At 48.2% G+C, this 16,118-nt stretch overlaps 1 protein-coding gene across 4 annotated transcripts in view; it reads left to right on the forward strand.

Moving 5' to 3' along the window:
- Positions 1–16,118, forward strand: part of SH3GL1 (SH3 domain containing GRB2 like 1, endophilin A2) — a 46,675-nt gene that overhangs the window by 19,089 nt on the left and 11,468 nt on the right. For all 4 annotated transcript variants that reach the window (XM_044998292.1, XM_044998291.1, XM_044998293.1 and 1 more), the window contains exons 3-6: positions 11,523–11,591; positions 11,690–11,762; positions 12,602–12,745; positions 15,030–15,163. In XM_044998292.1, the coding sequence (XP_044854227.1) occupies positions 11,523–11,591; positions 11,690–11,762; positions 12,602–12,745; positions 15,030–15,163 (420 nt within the window). The remainder of the gene's footprint in view (positions 1–11,522; positions 11,592–11,689; positions 11,763–12,601; positions 12,746–15,029; positions 15,164–16,118) is intronic.

Genomic DNA, 16,118 nt, shown 5'->3' on the forward strand with positions numbered 1-16,118 from the left:
AGCTCCCAGCCCTGAACCACCGGATACACTGTCTTGCACTACTCAAGACCCTTTCTTGAGCAATGCAAGTTTATTAATTGGTTCACCACTTCATCAATGGAAAGTGGACATATACCAGCCTTTGTAACCTGAACAGATTTACCAAACACTTCAGTCAAACTCACTGGTAAGGATAAACACTAGAATAAGTTTATTGATTACAAAAGAGAGGCAAAAAGTCAGCGTCGTTACCATAATAAAAGATAAGCACGCAGTCGAAATTCTTGACCTAGAGACTAGGCAGAACATAACTCAGGCATATCTGGTGGCCGTTGCTGAGTCACCAGGCAAGGTTGCGCAATTCCCTTGGGTATGGCCTTGTCCAAGTGAGTCACTGAATTACAACTCCCTTGCTGGACAGTGGCTGTTGAAGGTTGTTCCACACCCGCCCAGGCATTGATTACCTCCCTTGTTGTTGTCTCTGGGGATCTAATATCTGGGCAGTACCCTGACTCACAGCATATTTTAGTGACAACCATACACATAACTTCATATGCACTGATAAAATGCATATTTAGATAGGTCAGAGGTTCTCAAACTGTGGTCCGTGAGCTCCATTCTGGTAGTCTGCAGGTAGCCTCTAAGGTGCAAGCCTCAGCAGCCGCACACAAGCGAATGAAGGGCCACCCACCTAATTAGTGGAGCCGCGCAGGCATGGCTCCACTAATTAGGTGCCTGGACCCTGGAGAAGATGCACATGTAAGGTGAGGTGGTGGCCTTGGGGGGAATAGTGGGTAGGTGGAGGAGGCAGTGGTGTGAGAAGAGGGGGTGTGGGGAATTTAGGACGGGCAGGGCTGTGGCGGCCAGAGAAGGAGGCGACTTTCCCCAGCTCCAGGGCTGCGGCTGCCAGGGAGAGATGGCCCTCCTTCCTAGCCCCAGTTCGGGGGCTGCCATGGTGGGCAAGAGAGGGAGAGACCCCCCCCTCCTTCCCAGCCCCAGCTTGGGGGCTGCCACAGTGGGGGAGAGAGGGCACATCCATCACATTAGAAAGGTATGACTACTGATATTAAAACATGAGTTGTGTGCTTTTATTTGTAGAACAAAAATTATTAAGAGGATCCACTGAGACCCTCGGCAATTTTAAAAAAATTGGGGGAGGGGAGTTTGAGAACCACTGAGATCGGTTATGATCTGCTGAAGGCCATTATTCTTTCCCATGATACTGTATCACAGTCGTATACATACGATGACTATGGGGGTTACAGGGCCCTCCCCCAAGGTATAGAGTGTCACACTTACATTTTTGAAGCTTCTCTGCATCTTAAGCTCTGCTCACAACCTAATGTTCTAGTGGATTTAGACTAACCTAGATGAATGCATTTTGATTCTTGCTTTATTTCCAGGGGCTGCACCAGGTTGGAAGGTGGCAACTGATCTTTCACAAGACTGTTAGTGCCAAGACAAGGCCATGGAATTTCAATATCAGACTTGCTGTCTCTGTAAACACCCATAAGGTGATCACTACGTACACGGGACACTGCCCCTCAGCAGCTTGGTTTGCTAGGAGCCTTGCAATCCATGATTCCACTGCACAAAGACTAAAGAGGCAGAAACTTTGCAAGTCTGGGAACACACACGTTTTCCAAGAGCCACCTCGGTGCTGCAGTGTGTGATTGACTCCGACAGTGCCCTGCACGGCTCATTCAGAGCATGCAATAGAAATATAATGCACTGCAAGGTCAGTTGGTAACCCTGTGGGGTGAGCACCAATGCTCCAGCTGTCCAATACCATAATAAAGGGCACATTAAGATTGTGGTTGTGAATGACAGTGCCCATTACTCCAAATCTACTCGTAGCACCAGAGTAAATTGTTACTTGGATCAGTGAAACTCAAAACTGAAGATGACCTGAATTATGCTTAGTTCTAACGAGTTTTCCCCTGCTGAACTACTCTAGTAAGAGTGGCTTTCTTGAGCATTCATATGAACAGCCTACAGAAAAGCGTGTGTGTTAGAGGAGAATTTCTTTTCTTAACCACTTGCTGTCTCTCTCTCTACTGGGGTTTCCTGTTGTTCTAAGCATATTGATCTTGGACTCAAAACATTGTAGCACCTTGTGGGCTGGCTTTTCCCACTGCACTTCCTCCCTTTCTATTGGGCGAGAGCAAGTTAGGGGGGGTGGTGTGGGGCTATTTTTTTTTGTTTGTTTAACTTTCCTGTTGGGAATCAGTATTCACAGAAGGCTGCTGTAGGCACCAGGAAGGCTTTGATATGCCAGGATCCAGAAGGATACGTGTCCATTATAGTGAGGACATTGTTTTGAATTCAGTGGTTGCATGTGTTTGTCCCAGCAGACGAATGCAAAAGAAATAATTCTTGGAGGGGGCTTTCTGAGGGGGGTGGGGAGGGCGGGACGGCAGAGTGATGGCCCACAATTAGAAAAGTGTGAAATCACTGCCATTAATAGTTTAAAAGGAGCAAAACCTCAGAAGAATCAAATATATAAAACTACAGGGAAAAAGTGTACGGTAGCAGGCCGATCAGAATGGCCTAAATTTCAGAACTGACTAGTGATTTTTTTTTGGGTGTCTCAAGTTAGGCACCCAAAAAACCTTACTCGTCTAAAGGCTTCTAATTTCAGATAGCAGGTGCACAGCCCTTTGTGAGACTGGCCCTTTTACAGTGTCTCAAGTTGGGTACCAGAAACAGACACCCCCAAAATCACTAAGCGGTTTTGAAAATTTCGGCCAGTGACTTAATATAAAAAAATCACACTCAAGCAACCGTTTGTAAGTCTTTAGTCCATCTGCTCCGGCATCCTTCCTCTGGTGCAGGGGTAGGCAACCCATGGCACGCGTGTCAAAGGCGGCACGTGAGCTGATTTTCAGTGGCACTCACACTGCCTGGGTCCTGGCCACCGGTCCCGGGGGGCTCTGCATTTTAATTTAATTTTAAATGAAGCTTCTTAAACATTTTTAAAACCTTATTTACTTTACATATATAACTAAATTATTGTTGAATTATAGACTTATAAAAAGAGACCTTCTAAAAACGTTAAAATGTATGACTGGCAGGCGAAACCTTAAATCAGAGTGACTAAATGAAGACTCGACACAGCACTTCTGCAAGGTTGCTGACCCCTGCTCTGGTGGCAGCCAGTACTTGGATGCTTGTACTAATGACCTAGTCCTGTAAGAAAAATCCAGTTGCTGTCTGAGGGGTGACTATAGCCCCTCACAAACTAGTGGTTCTATGATCTCTTGTAACGTTTGCTGCTGCTGGCTGTATTTGAGCGTGTCTTGGGAGAACACACGTGCCAGGCTGTGGAACGTGTCCTAACACACCTTTCTAGTCGCTGCAGTGTGATTGGGTGATAATGAGAGCACAGCAGGTGCAGCAGAGACATGAACTAAATATAATCCAGGGAATTTTGGAGGGTGTGTGTATGTTTCTAAACGTTGTTTTTGTTTCTAGAAACTGTCATGGCACCAGTGGGCAGGACAAAGTGTCGTCATCTGCTTTATAGCGTTAACGAGCTTCCTCATTCCTCCAGTTGGTAATTATCGGATGTACCCAGCACAATGTACCAAGTGTCTCTCTTCTGATCCTTTCTCTTACAAGTTGGTTGCCCTCCACTTGACTAGCAGGGGCATAAACTGGTTGGTGAGTGAGTGGTGGGTTGTGTGTGATCTGAATTCTTTAAAATCTTACCTCACATAAATATATTTGGAGAGGTTCCCATGATTCTTTAACCCCAGACCTGCATATCCACTCCCTTCTTACTCCTTTGACTTACTCCCTATTGCAGTAATCAGTGTAAGATGTAGACTGGCCACTTCTGAACATCTTCCCCCATGCACAGCCCTTCCATTCCTTTTAAATGGCAGGAGAAGACCTTGACTGTTCTGATTCCCACCCTGCTCCATAAGGAAAGTAGTGGAAGACCCATGACTTGGTGTGTTTAAAAGAAGGCTGGACAAAGCTATAGGAAACATACTGCCGGGAACAGCCCATCGCTGGCAGGGGATGGACTAGATGTGACCACACGAGTCTCTTCCGTCTCTGATTCCTAGGGGCCAGGGGTGAAAATGGGTTTTGAACAGTGGTGCTCATCCCTCTCTCTGGTGATGGGGAGCTGGAGGAGCTAGACGGGGTGTTACACTACACCCCCCCCCCTGTCATTTTGTAAACGACGCTTGTAGCTATCTCGGGAATATTTTTAATTGTTAAATCTTTATCTAAAAGGATACACCGTGTGAGATTTATTCCCCACCTTCTATAATTGAGCATGTCTGGGTCTCTTTCCTCCCGCCTTTTGATTTGCCCTTGTCTTGTGAGTTTCACAGCCCTTCAGGGAAATCACCCATCAGGGTGTGCAACTTTATCACCTTGTGTCAATACTTGCTGTAAAAAACATTCCACCTCTGCTGCTACAAGAAGGCTGGGCGGGGGATGAGGAGTTTGGCTTTGTGTTCCTGCCCTGCCTTGACCTTGCTCTCTAATATTACAGCACTTGCTTCAGAGACCTGGGAGCAGGGGCGTATTTGAGTAGCTCTTCCAGCCCTGCTGGGATGGGGTAAAGAAAAGCAACCAATGAGTGTGAATTTTACAGTCCTCCTCACTCCTCTTTCCCGTCTGCTGAGCTGAGCAATGCTGCTGATTCTGCGTCTGCTCCCTTGAATCAACCTCTTCCCAGACAGAAGGGTTCACCTGCCTCATGATGGTGTCTAGCAGGTCCCAGCAACTGACAAAGAATGGGCCATTTCTGGACCTTCCAACCTCTGGCTTCTCTCTGCTGCTCAGAATCTCAGTCTATGACCTCTTCTTTTGCTGTCGTTGTTCCATTTCAAAATTATATGAAGAAAATAGGAAGGGCAGAAAATGTGACCCGAGTGTAAGGCTTCTGTTCAGCCAGCCCTCGAGGGATCCCTTTGGGACAGCTAGATCTCTGCGCATCAGAGAAAGCCTAAAGTCTTGGGTACTGCATTTCATGTGGCCTCTCTCCCATAGTGCATAGAGCAGCGGTTCTCAACCCGTGGGCCGCACGTGGCTCAATTAGCACATGGCTGTGGGCTGCGCAGGTCCGGGTTACCGGCTGCCTGACTGTTCAGCGCCACGGGGTCCGGGCTGCCGGGCAGGGCATGGTGGGGTCAGGGTCATGGGCCAGCCCCACGTGGCAAGGTCGGGGGCTGCTGGCCCAGCTGGCTCCATGTGGCGGGGTCGGCGTCGGGGCTGCTGCCCTGACACCCGGCCCCACTTTGTGGAGGGGTTGCTGCTGGGCCCTGCACAGCAGGGTCTGAGGTCCCTGCTGCTGGGCCCCCCACCCAGGGCTCCACTCCTGGCCCCACTTCGTGGAGGGGTCTCTGGGCGGGAGGCGCTGGGCATAGGGGTCTGTGGGGCGGAGTCGGGGGGCACACTGTGGTTCTCAACCTGAGGCCCAGGTGCGGCCCACAACAGTAAATAGGTTGAGAACCACTGGCATAGAGGATAGACAGGAGCCAACATGCACTACATCTTTGGTCAGTATCTTAAGAGACTCAGCAGTTCCCTGTTCCATCTTTGACTTCTCTTTCTCAGCAGCGATTGCTGTCATGTCTGTTCCGTATCAGACATCGGTTGATCTGATGTAGATGCCTCCAAGCAGCAGCGACCACCGCCCTTGCAGTTCAGCTCAGTGAGACCAGAGTGCAAAGGGATTATGTGTGGATACTTTTCTCTGTCTTCCCCACAAGCAAAGAGAGAAAACTCTGGCCAAGATTGTGCTCCCCTTCTCCCCGTCACTTCCGAGGTGGGAGAAACCTTCTCCTTGCTAGACTTTGCAGAGTCCCTCCAGGTAGTCTGGCTGGAAAGGCAATGTGGTGCTTATAAATTTGGTTTCAAGTTAGACTCTGAGTTAAGGCTGTTGTATTTTCAGAAGCTGGTTTTCTTCTTAAGTCTATCACAGCTCGATTTGGGGGGACGGGAATTAGTGGCTCGCTTCTCAGCATGCAGCCTGACTTGTTTCCTTCCTTGGCAAGGAGTAGCTCTTTACAGTATGTTCCCTCATCCCTCCCTTAAGGAAGCCTCCCAGTTTAATTAGAGTCATCAAGGAGGCAGCCTCTGTCTCATTCTTCCCACCCAGCAGGTATACCAGTAGGATTCCTTGAATGTTAAAAGGAGAATTCATTTAATCTGTGAGTGAGGAAAACTCTCTGTGCTCTTGGAGGCTTTTAAAACATCCAGAATCACTGTGGTGAACGGTGTATTTTATATGGCATGCAGTGCCTTCCTGAACACAATAGGAGCTTCCCTCACTGGGGCTATTGCAGCTGCTTGGGCAGAAAGTCTGAGTGGGTGGATGGGTAGGGAGGAGATTCGGGAATGGAACTGCATAGAGCTAGTCACACCCGTCTCAAATGCAGTAACTAATAATAAAGGAGGGGTTTCTAATTGTACAGGTGCAGCCTGCATGGGCAGTGTTACGGGTTTCGTATGAGGGCTATTTCGCTGTAATGATTGCAGGACAATTGTCTTATCCGTTCTGATTTGGCGAGTGTGAGAGGCGCAGGAAAGGCAGCCTGGTTGCTGGAAATGTGCATCTTGGTTCTGCCAGTCCAGAGACCCATCCTAGGTTGCCCATTGTGGTGGGGAAATGGAAGGCAGAGATTCTTGTTTTCCCTGCTTTGGAGAGAAACCTTTAGTCTCGCTAGTAAGGAATGTCTTCGTCTATCTTCCTAGTTCAGTAGTTGCCCTGTGGAAGTGTGTGCTGGGGTTCTGAGCTGTGGCCGTGCAAAAAGCCCCCCTCAAAAGGCCGCAAAAAGACAAGCTCCATTTGTTTGCTGCCAGCAAGTAGATCTCCATGGAGACACCCCAATCTGGGTTGGGGGCAGGTAGAATGTTTTTCAGGGAAATGACTTGGCTCTGTTTGGAGCATGATGGGCTTGGTCAGAGCCCCTTCCTAGGTGTATGTCCTCACCGCCTGTCAATATCCCAGGCATGTTGCTTCCATCATCTTCACTAACTATTTTTGGCTTTTCTCTGTGAGAGTGGAAGCAAAGTAAATAGGGAAAAGCTTGATTGCATTAGATGACAATTGCTCAGAACAGAGGCTGGACAGTCTGGTGAGATTTCCCTTCGTGATCTGGACCAACATGATTTACAGGTACACAGGAATCTCACCTGACAAGTGTCATTTCCAGTTGAGAGTCATGCTGGGTGGACTGGACAGCAGAAGCATGAGCCACTCCCGCAGTATTTGGAATGTCTGTGGGTTAAATAAAACAGCTCTTGTCTGACTAGTGTCTGCAGCCTTCTTCCGAACCACAGCTTCCCTTCCTCAAAAAAGAACCTCGCTTCCACTTACCGAAGCCGGGCCCAAGTGCAGGCCTCTCTTGTTTGTCAGCTTCACTGAACTGTTGTATTTTTTCCCTTGTAAGGATTTATCCTGCTGCTGCTGCTGATCAGCACTGTATCCTTTTGGTACAGAGGTGCTGTTTGCTCTCGAAGCATTTCTCCCCCGGAGAGATCTGTGCCGCCCTCTGCAGCTATGAATGGCCTGATGACGCTTCCAAAATTGTAAATATCAAGGAAGGAAGGAGATGCATCTCCTGCTTCTAGTGCTTTGCTGTTGTTGATCCTGGTTGTCCTCTGATCACAAACCTTTAGTACCCAGGTTCCTGATCTATTCCCCTGCAAGCTGATACTAAGAACCATTTGAACTGTGCAGTATCCAGTTTCCCTTCTCCTTCCTGCTAGCCCTGGTTCTGAGGTCTGGGGGTTCTTTGGAACTCTGATGGTCCCCCCGCCATTACAATCATTCCTCTTCTTTTTGCTCAGCATCCCAGGGTACAATTCCCTCTGGAGCCTAGCACTGCTAAATCATCTAAAGCAGTGGTTCTCAACATTATTTGACCGGGCCCCCATTTTTGTGTCTGAAGGCAGAGCAGAGAGCAGCAGCAGCTGCTGGCTGGGTGCCCAGCTCTGAAGGCGGCACCATGCCAGCACAGCTCAGAAGTAAGGGTGGCAATGTGAAAAGTGATATTCGCCAAGATCACTTTTCACAGCAGACTTAGCTCCCCATTGCCACCTACTTCTGCGCTGCTGGAGAGGAGGAGAGCCCCAGGATTAAGGGTGGAGAGGAGGAGAGCCCCAGGATTAGGGGTGGAGAGGAGGAGGGCTCCGGCTCTCCCCTTTATCTCCACCTCATGGGTGTGCATGGCCCTGCTGCAGGAGTCCCAGCCAGCTGGGGCTGACAGCCAGAGCTCTTAACAAAAAACAAAACAGACAAACAAACAAATCACAGCTCCTGCCTCCCTTGACACATTCCTGGGCCTCCCTTGGGAGGCCTGTCCCATAGTTTGAGAACCACTGAATAAAGAAATCACTTGACTCCCTTTGCCACTTAGGCAATGTGTATTGTCTGCTCAGTGTTTTCCACTGCCTCATACAATCAGAATGGCATTGGGAGGAAAATGTTCCTTCTGTTTGGACTGCAGGGAAGACTGTTATTTTTGGTGGATTTAACACACTTTTTGCAAGGTCTTTCTGTCTGGACTAAGGTGAACAAATAGCAAGTGTGAAAAATCAGATCAGGGAGTGTGTGTGTGGCAGGGAGGTGGGGTGGGAGAATAGGCGCCTGTATAAGACAAAGCCCCAAATATTGGGACTGCCCCTATAAAATCAGGGCATCTGGTCACCCTAGTCTGGCCAAGCAAATGGGAGCTTTCTCTTTTACTCACACACCTCACCTTTTCTTCCACCTTGGCATGGGCTCTGCAGACACCTTGATAAATGGACTCAGGTTTTGCTGTAGGTTCTTACAGATCTTGGTGTCCTTTGTTTAGAAACTGGGGTTGGTTTCGTTTTTGCTTTTTAAATTTCCTACAGCAGTGCTTGTTGGTGACTCCCCCAATTAGTGTGGCAAGGGATTGTGGACTAGGGATTAGAGAAGGGCTCTATCAAGAGGCCTCTGTTCTATGCCCAGTTATTCTGATTTGCTGTATAGTCTTTAGTTAGTAATTTATGTATGGCTCTGTGCCTCAGTTTCCCACCTGTAAGATGGGGATAATACCTGCCTCAAAACAGGGCTGTGCAGCTTGTTAAGAACTCTTTGAGAGTCTTGAATGAAAGACCGATAGAAGCACGAAATATTATTTGTGTCTTCTAAGGCAAAAATATGCAAGGGAAACCTTCATGGGGGATTATTTTTTCCCCTCTGAGGAAGTGAAAGAACAGAACACAAGCACGGGCCCTTTCAGAAGGTTTTTCATTTTAATTGCAAATCCGACAAATGGTGGACCCCTCAGTGAACGTAGCCCTTTACAGAACTGCCACCCCTGGCGCCTCAAAGGGAGGTTAACAGGGTTGTGCACTTTTTTTTCTCTTCTTTCTGATGTGTAAAGAAGGCCTAGAAAAATATGCATGCAAGGTCTGGTCTTCCCCTTATTTTGCATGAGGACTCACTGGAGATCTGTGACATGGATTGGGAGCGCTCCCAGTGCCCTGCATTGAGGAGCACAGACGGGGGACTAAGATCCTGTACCCTCCACCTTCCCCCAGTGTTTACGTTTTACATGGGTGTTCATTTTAAAAGCTGCTTATTTTTATTATCTGAATCAAAACCACTTCCCTCTCAATCAGGCTTCGCGTCTAATGGCGTTGCCTTCCTACTTTACTGCTGAGCTCGAGGAGACTTGCTTTTTCTTCTTTTTTACATACGAAATGCAAAAAAGAAGTTTCTAAAAAACCCGCAAACCTTCCAGACCCCCTTTAAGTTAGAAACGTGCACAAAAAGAGGCACGAGCACAATTTCTCACCCTCTCCCCTTTGTTTGCCGGTCCTTTGAAAACTCTTTTGTTTTGTTTTTGCTCAAAAATCTCCGATCACCCGTGACCCTTTATATTTTAATATTTCTTTGTGTACTGTGCATCTCAGCGGATCCTGCCCCAAGGAGCATCTGTGTTTGTACAGGGCCTTGCGTGCTTACACGGCTCTAAATATTTATTAAAGCGAAACCTGTCAGAGGCCATCAAAGGCCTAATCTATATTTTTTTCTGTTACGCAACCTCCTGTTACCATGCTGTGCCGCTTAATATAGCGGGACTGGAATTTTACTGACTGTTCGGTGACCATTAGCACACATTTCACTGTCACAAAATAATACTCTGTCCTAGGCTGTGCAAGCGACTGCACAGCTGTAGCGCTTCTCTGTATGTCACCTGCTTTGCAGGTGCAACCTGAAATGTCCTACAGGTTTGGCATCTAAACGACATGAGAAGGGATAAACCGCAGCCTAGACCTAACCACCAGGAGAGAATCCTTCTGTACTTCTCCTTATGGTCTGTTTGCTGCTGAGGTTCCTCTTTGCTGTAATCAGGAATCCTGATGTTCCAAAGTGAGGTGGAAGCAGCATTGTATCCTGCTTAATATTTAAACAAACCTTGATTAAATCTTGCACCCGCCCTTCCCTAACAGCTGACTTGAAACAGTTGATTGTTGTAATTTCGGAAGCTGCATTGTGGCTTCTCCAAGGCTAGGAAAATGCGGTTTGTCCGGTGATCTGAATGACCAAAACTGCAGCCACACGGGAAAGTTTAAAGGCGCATTTGAAGATGCCGCTGGCATATTAGAAGGTTCTGTCCTGCACCCTGGAATGGAACCTTGAAGCAGCATTGCTAGGGATGGCAACGCTGTTCATTTAGGCCAACCTCCTTGCACACACAAGGTGCTCCGTGCATCCCTCCATTCTAACCCCACGAGCTCCCTTCTATTGCAGGGGCTCAGTGCTACCCTCGCCCTCCTTTCAGGGGCTCTGTGTGCCCCTCATTCTCCCACCATGCCAGGAACTCTGCATACGTATGCTAGGAGTTTATGTGCTTCTCTTCCCTTGGCTCCAGAATCCTGTGCCCCATTACTTCCTTCCCCCACCCTGATTGTGTCTCTTCTGTCAGGGAGACACAAGGTATTTGCATTGTTGACAGGTTACATTCTGTTGGGCGAAGAGGCAGAGATGAATTAGAGGTATTAACTGGAAGGTGTTAACAGATGCTACCAACCAGTCCCTTAATCTAAAGACCATTGGGGCTTGAAGTTGTGGCTCAGCTAACCGGATGGTGGGGGTTCTGCGTGTTCCCCAAAATCAGTGGGGTCGTGACCACTCCCAGGAACATTGCAGCCAATCAGTTCCGACTTTCAGGGAGTATTCGAAAGCTGTCACTTTGCATACGAGCGCAACCAAAAAAAGAAAAGAAAAGAAACCCATGAGAGATTCTCATGGAAGCACTGACTCTAACCACCAGCGTTCGCAGCTTCAAGGAACCCCATCTCTTTGTGGTGTTTAGCATCAGGCAGCTGTAAGGGACTCGGGCCACTACCTGCCACTGAGGTTCAGTGCCTATAAAGGGTGCAGGATCAGACCCATAAGGGTTACAACACCCTAAACCTTGTCAAGTCGGGTGCTTTTGAGGTCTGCATCATTCTGGAGTGGAAGAGCACAGTCAGAGCTGCAACGGAATTGCTCCTAGTGTGACTGACATGTCTCTCCCTTGTTCACTGTGTCTCTACAGCTGGTCAGCGAGAAGGTTGGTGGAGCTGAAGGGACCAAGCTTGATGATGACTTCAAAGAAATGGAAAAGGTGAGTAGGGTAACAGATGGCCCTGTGTGCCTCTCCGCGCGTTTCCGAGGTGGGTACTGATTGGATTACACTGCTGTTGGATCATCTTCTCCCTGCAGAAAGTGGACGTTACCAGCAAGGCGGTCACAGAAGTATTAACCAGAACTACAGAATACCTGCAACCCAACCCAGGTAAGCGCCCACAGCCAGCCCTGCTCTGCCAGCATCCTGCAAGTACTCCTCCCATTGCACGAGGGGAGAGAGGCCGTTTCATGCAGAGAGTGGGGAAAGCTCAGAAACGCCAGCCAGCCTCCTTGGCTTTGGGGTGGCCCCTTCCCAGCGGGCTACTGGGTTACAAGCATTGCTGCCCTCTACTGGAAATATGCTGACCTGGCTTTTGTGACAGCCATGTCCTCCCCTTCCCTGAGCTCATTCAGGCTTTGGGGCCCGTGTGAACCAGAGTTTAAATTTTGATCATCTCTGGACTGTTACAGCCGGTGCTTGTCAATTATGCCCCGTCCACCCTCCACTCATTCAACAGAAGCCTACGTCCTTGTGACGTTTTCTCTGAGCCCAGAACATCAGATTGACTGACTGACAAATAGTCACCGGTGTCCTTTGGGTTCGAGATGCAGCAGACGGGCTACTGGCTCGGAGGTGTTTAGGAATGGAGTTGTCTCCTGTGAGGTGGGAGGCGAGTATGTCACGGTCATTCCTGGAGCCTGACTGCCTTCCTGCTAGGGTCCAGTCAGTCTCATTGACTCCAGCACACTAGGGTTTAACTAGAATGGCAAGAGGGCTGGTGAACTTCTCTTTAGACCTTGCTGGCGAGCTCTGAACTACTTTCTGCGTGCTGTCTTGGCAGGGGCCATTCTTTAGAGCCAGTGATATTTCTGGGAGGCTAAGACAATAAGCTTTCTTGGCCAGTGGAGTAACTTAAAAAAAAAAAAAAAAAAAAGCTGGCAAACAGTCACTGCTTGCTGGCAAGTCCACTAATTGCAAACACAGATGGGGCTGTCTCTTTGTGCCAGCTTCCAGAGCCAAGCTAACGATGCTCAACACCATGTCGAAGATCCGCGGGCAGGTGAAAAACCCCGGCTATCCGCAGTCGGAAGGGCTCCTGGGGGAGAGCATGATCCGGTATGGAAAGGAGCTGGGCGACGAATCCAATTTCGGTGAGTGCTCCCTGACGTGTTCCCTTGGGCCAGCCAGCCCCTAAGGGGGGTGATAGGACGTAAATTCCTGTTCCTGGCTTTCCTTAAATCTTACTGTAAATCACTGACCTGTTCGCGTGAGTCAAGTGGAGGGAGAAAAGGAAACCGACCTTTCCTAATATGCAGATAGGGAAATGACATTTCACTGGGGTCGGGAGTGGGATTAGGGCTTGGCAAAAGCTCCTCTTAAAGAAGTGGTGTATGCAAACTGAGCTCCTGATATGCCTGGCTGGACCCTTAACCCTGCCCCCAGCCATCTTTCTGCTACTTTAATCTGCTTTTCAAGTGTCTTTTAAAGTCCTAGCCACTGCCTCTAGTGACCCAAACAAGCCCTTGGTCAGTGTTGGTGGAGTGGCTGCATCTACAGAAAAGTGAGCTGGAGTCGCAGCCGACAGTTCTATGGATGATCTGAGGTTCGGCCCTGACCTTGCACGGAGTTGAGCACCCTCTGCTCCCAACACCTCATGGGAAGTGCTCAGCGCCGTGCAGGATCAGACCAAGTTTGTATTTCTAGGGCTCCCAGGTGCGCTGGATGTGTCAGAAATGAGCATAGAATCCTTATTAATAGTACTGATGTAACTCACTGTAGCCACTTCTGCAGCTCCCACCGTTGCAATGAGTGTCTTGCGTTCAGTCACAATCCTCTCCACACTCCTACAAACACTATCCCCATTTTACAAGAGGGGCACAGAGCATTTAACTGACTTGCCCAGGGTTAGGCAGGGAGCCTGGCAGAGCAGGGACTAGAACCCAGAACTTCGAAGTCCCAGGCAACTGCCTCATCTGCTAAACCACCTTTGGTTTTTAAAACCTCTGGGAGAACCCTGCATCTAGGAGAAACCACCTTCCGACTCAAACTGAGCAAATTTGACATGGAAAGTAGCAAGGGAAGAGATCAAGAGCCTCATCATGCAATTTTAACTGAAACTGGACTCTGAGGGGACCACAGCCAAAAATCTTCCCGTGTGGCACTGCCTCATTCCCATGAAACAAACCACGTGTGACTTATGGGGATGTGGGAGTGGAGAAATGAAGCCATTTGATGACAGCAGTATTAATCCACCAAAACATGCAGCTTTCCCATGTGGCTGGATTCGGGACAGCTTACAGCTGTGTGATCACATCATAATGTGGGGCGGAACGTTCCCTGATCTGGGAGACCTGGCTAGCTTTCTCCTTGGCTGGAGGAGACATTGCTGCAATGCAGGATCTGAAAAGTAGTAGGGGGAAATAAGTTTTAAGAGGACCCTACAAAACATGGCTACCTTAAACAGCCTCTCCTTTATAGGAACACCCTCAGGCTTAAAACTGTATGTTTTAATAACGCAGCCTTCCCTGTGTTGTGGTATCTCGGGTTATTAACACTGAAAGAACTTTTTAAAAATTGACTTTTTGCACAGTTTTTGTTTTCACTGGAGCAGTGAAAATAGATTCACTTTGTTTATTGTAAATTTCACTTTCACATTCTCTTGCCCCAGCCCAATGCTGAAATGCTTGGGTTGCAAACGCTGCAGGAGATACTTTATTAATTCATCATTGTTTCCATTGGAATTTAAAAAAATAAATCACAGAAGCATTTCTGTTCATCTTACATTATTAGCTGTCAGACTTTAGACACCCTGGCAGGGGAAGGGCCATAGGAAAAACTGAAAATAGAAGGGTTTTGTGCAAACATATTTTTCTTCATTTTTCATTCATGCTTAGATAGTTAACTCAGATCTATTACTGTTAGGTTCAATTTACACCCACAATTAAAGATCCTAAAAATATCTTGGGTTGCTGCCAACATCTGGGGAAGTTTTATTTAAAAAATGGATCAAAATGGCCTGAGATTAATCCTAAGACTTAACTGGGTCCACTATAGCATTTTCCCTTTCTGTAGCACCTTGCATCAGAGAGTTCCAACCATTTTCTATAGACACTCCTTCAGGTGAGGAACATGGGGCACAGAAAAGTGAAATGAGTTGCCAGAGATCACATAATCTGTCTCAGAACTGGAAATGGAAGCTAGGAATCCCAATTCCACACCACCTGCTCTAACCACTCATGCTCCCTGCCTGCCATGCTATTCCAGTTGATCCCAATGAGAACTTGTGGGTGTCTGATACATGACTGGGGCTTGTGCATGCTGAGTGTTTCAGCAGAGCGGCTCTGCATGCAGCTGCCACAGACTCCGGCTTTAACTGCCTGGCTCTTTTTTTCCTCTATCACCCTCTCTCTTTTTCCTCTCTTCTCTCACGTGAAGGTGACGCACTTCTTGATGCTGGTGAAGCTATGAAACGATTGGCTGAAGTGAAAGACTCGCTGGATATTGAAGTCAAACAGAACTTTATCGATCCTCTCCAGAACCTGTGCGACAAAGACCTGAAAGAGATCCAGGTAACTCAGAAGATTTTTCTCCTTTTCCCCCTTCTCTTTCACACTCTGGCCTCTTCAGGTTTTTAGCACCTGCTCTAATGACCAGTATCGCTGCAGAAGCCGAAGTAGTCTGCGCAGCATCTGGTTTCGTTACCCTGCGTTTTGCATGCTTTCTCCGTGTTTCCCTTGGCTCCACTAGCATTTTCTTCTGGTGTGTTTAACATCCCCTGCCACCGCCGCTGCTGTTCCTTAACCAGCCCATGACGGGGGGGGGGGGGGGGTGTGTTTCTTGCAACAGTTTCCAGATTTATTCACTCGCGCTAAGCTACCTTCATAATGTAGTTTAGATTTCCCGACTTACGTTGTGTAGCTGCAGGTACTTAGATCGTTTGCATTATGGATTCCTGAGACTGACAAACGGGGACGTTGCCTTGGGTGCATTGATCAGCTTTCAGTTCCAGCGTCCCAATATCCTGAAACGTAGATCTAGGGCTGCGTGTCTCTTTCTTGCTCACCTACGTCTCATGAGAAGCCCAGAAACAACCCCACAAGGCTGCTGTATCATAGCAGCTGTCCCTGCTGAGGAGGTCTGCTCACAGCTAGCCAGCACCTTCCTCACATTCACGAGACAAGGCTCTTGAACGTCACAAGGTTTTGCAGTGGGAACCGTTGAAACCTATATCAAACCAGTTAAAACCTACTGAGAACAGGTTCTCGCTTACAATGTGACCTATATGAACTGACTCCCGAACTAGCAATGTAACACAGATTTACTGAGCACCATAAGCTTGTTAGGTGCCAGACAGACGTGAGCCCCGTCTGCTTTCAGTCTCAGAAGAGATGTTTTAAGCCCAGGGCTTATAACCAAAGTGTTGCGTCTAAAGACTCTTGACTGCCCAGCGGCGAACCGAAGGCAAGGGCCCAGCTGTGTAGTTCTCCTTTCAAAGTGATTTATGGCAAGCAGACCCATGCTGAA

This window comes from Mauremys mutica, chromosome 24 (assembly GCF_020497125.1).
Source record: "Mauremys mutica isolate MM-2020 ecotype Southern chromosome 24, ASM2049712v1, whole genome shotgun sequence".
Classification (NCBI taxonomy): domain Eukaryota; kingdom Metazoa; phylum Chordata; order Testudines; family Geoemydidae; genus Mauremys; species Mauremys mutica.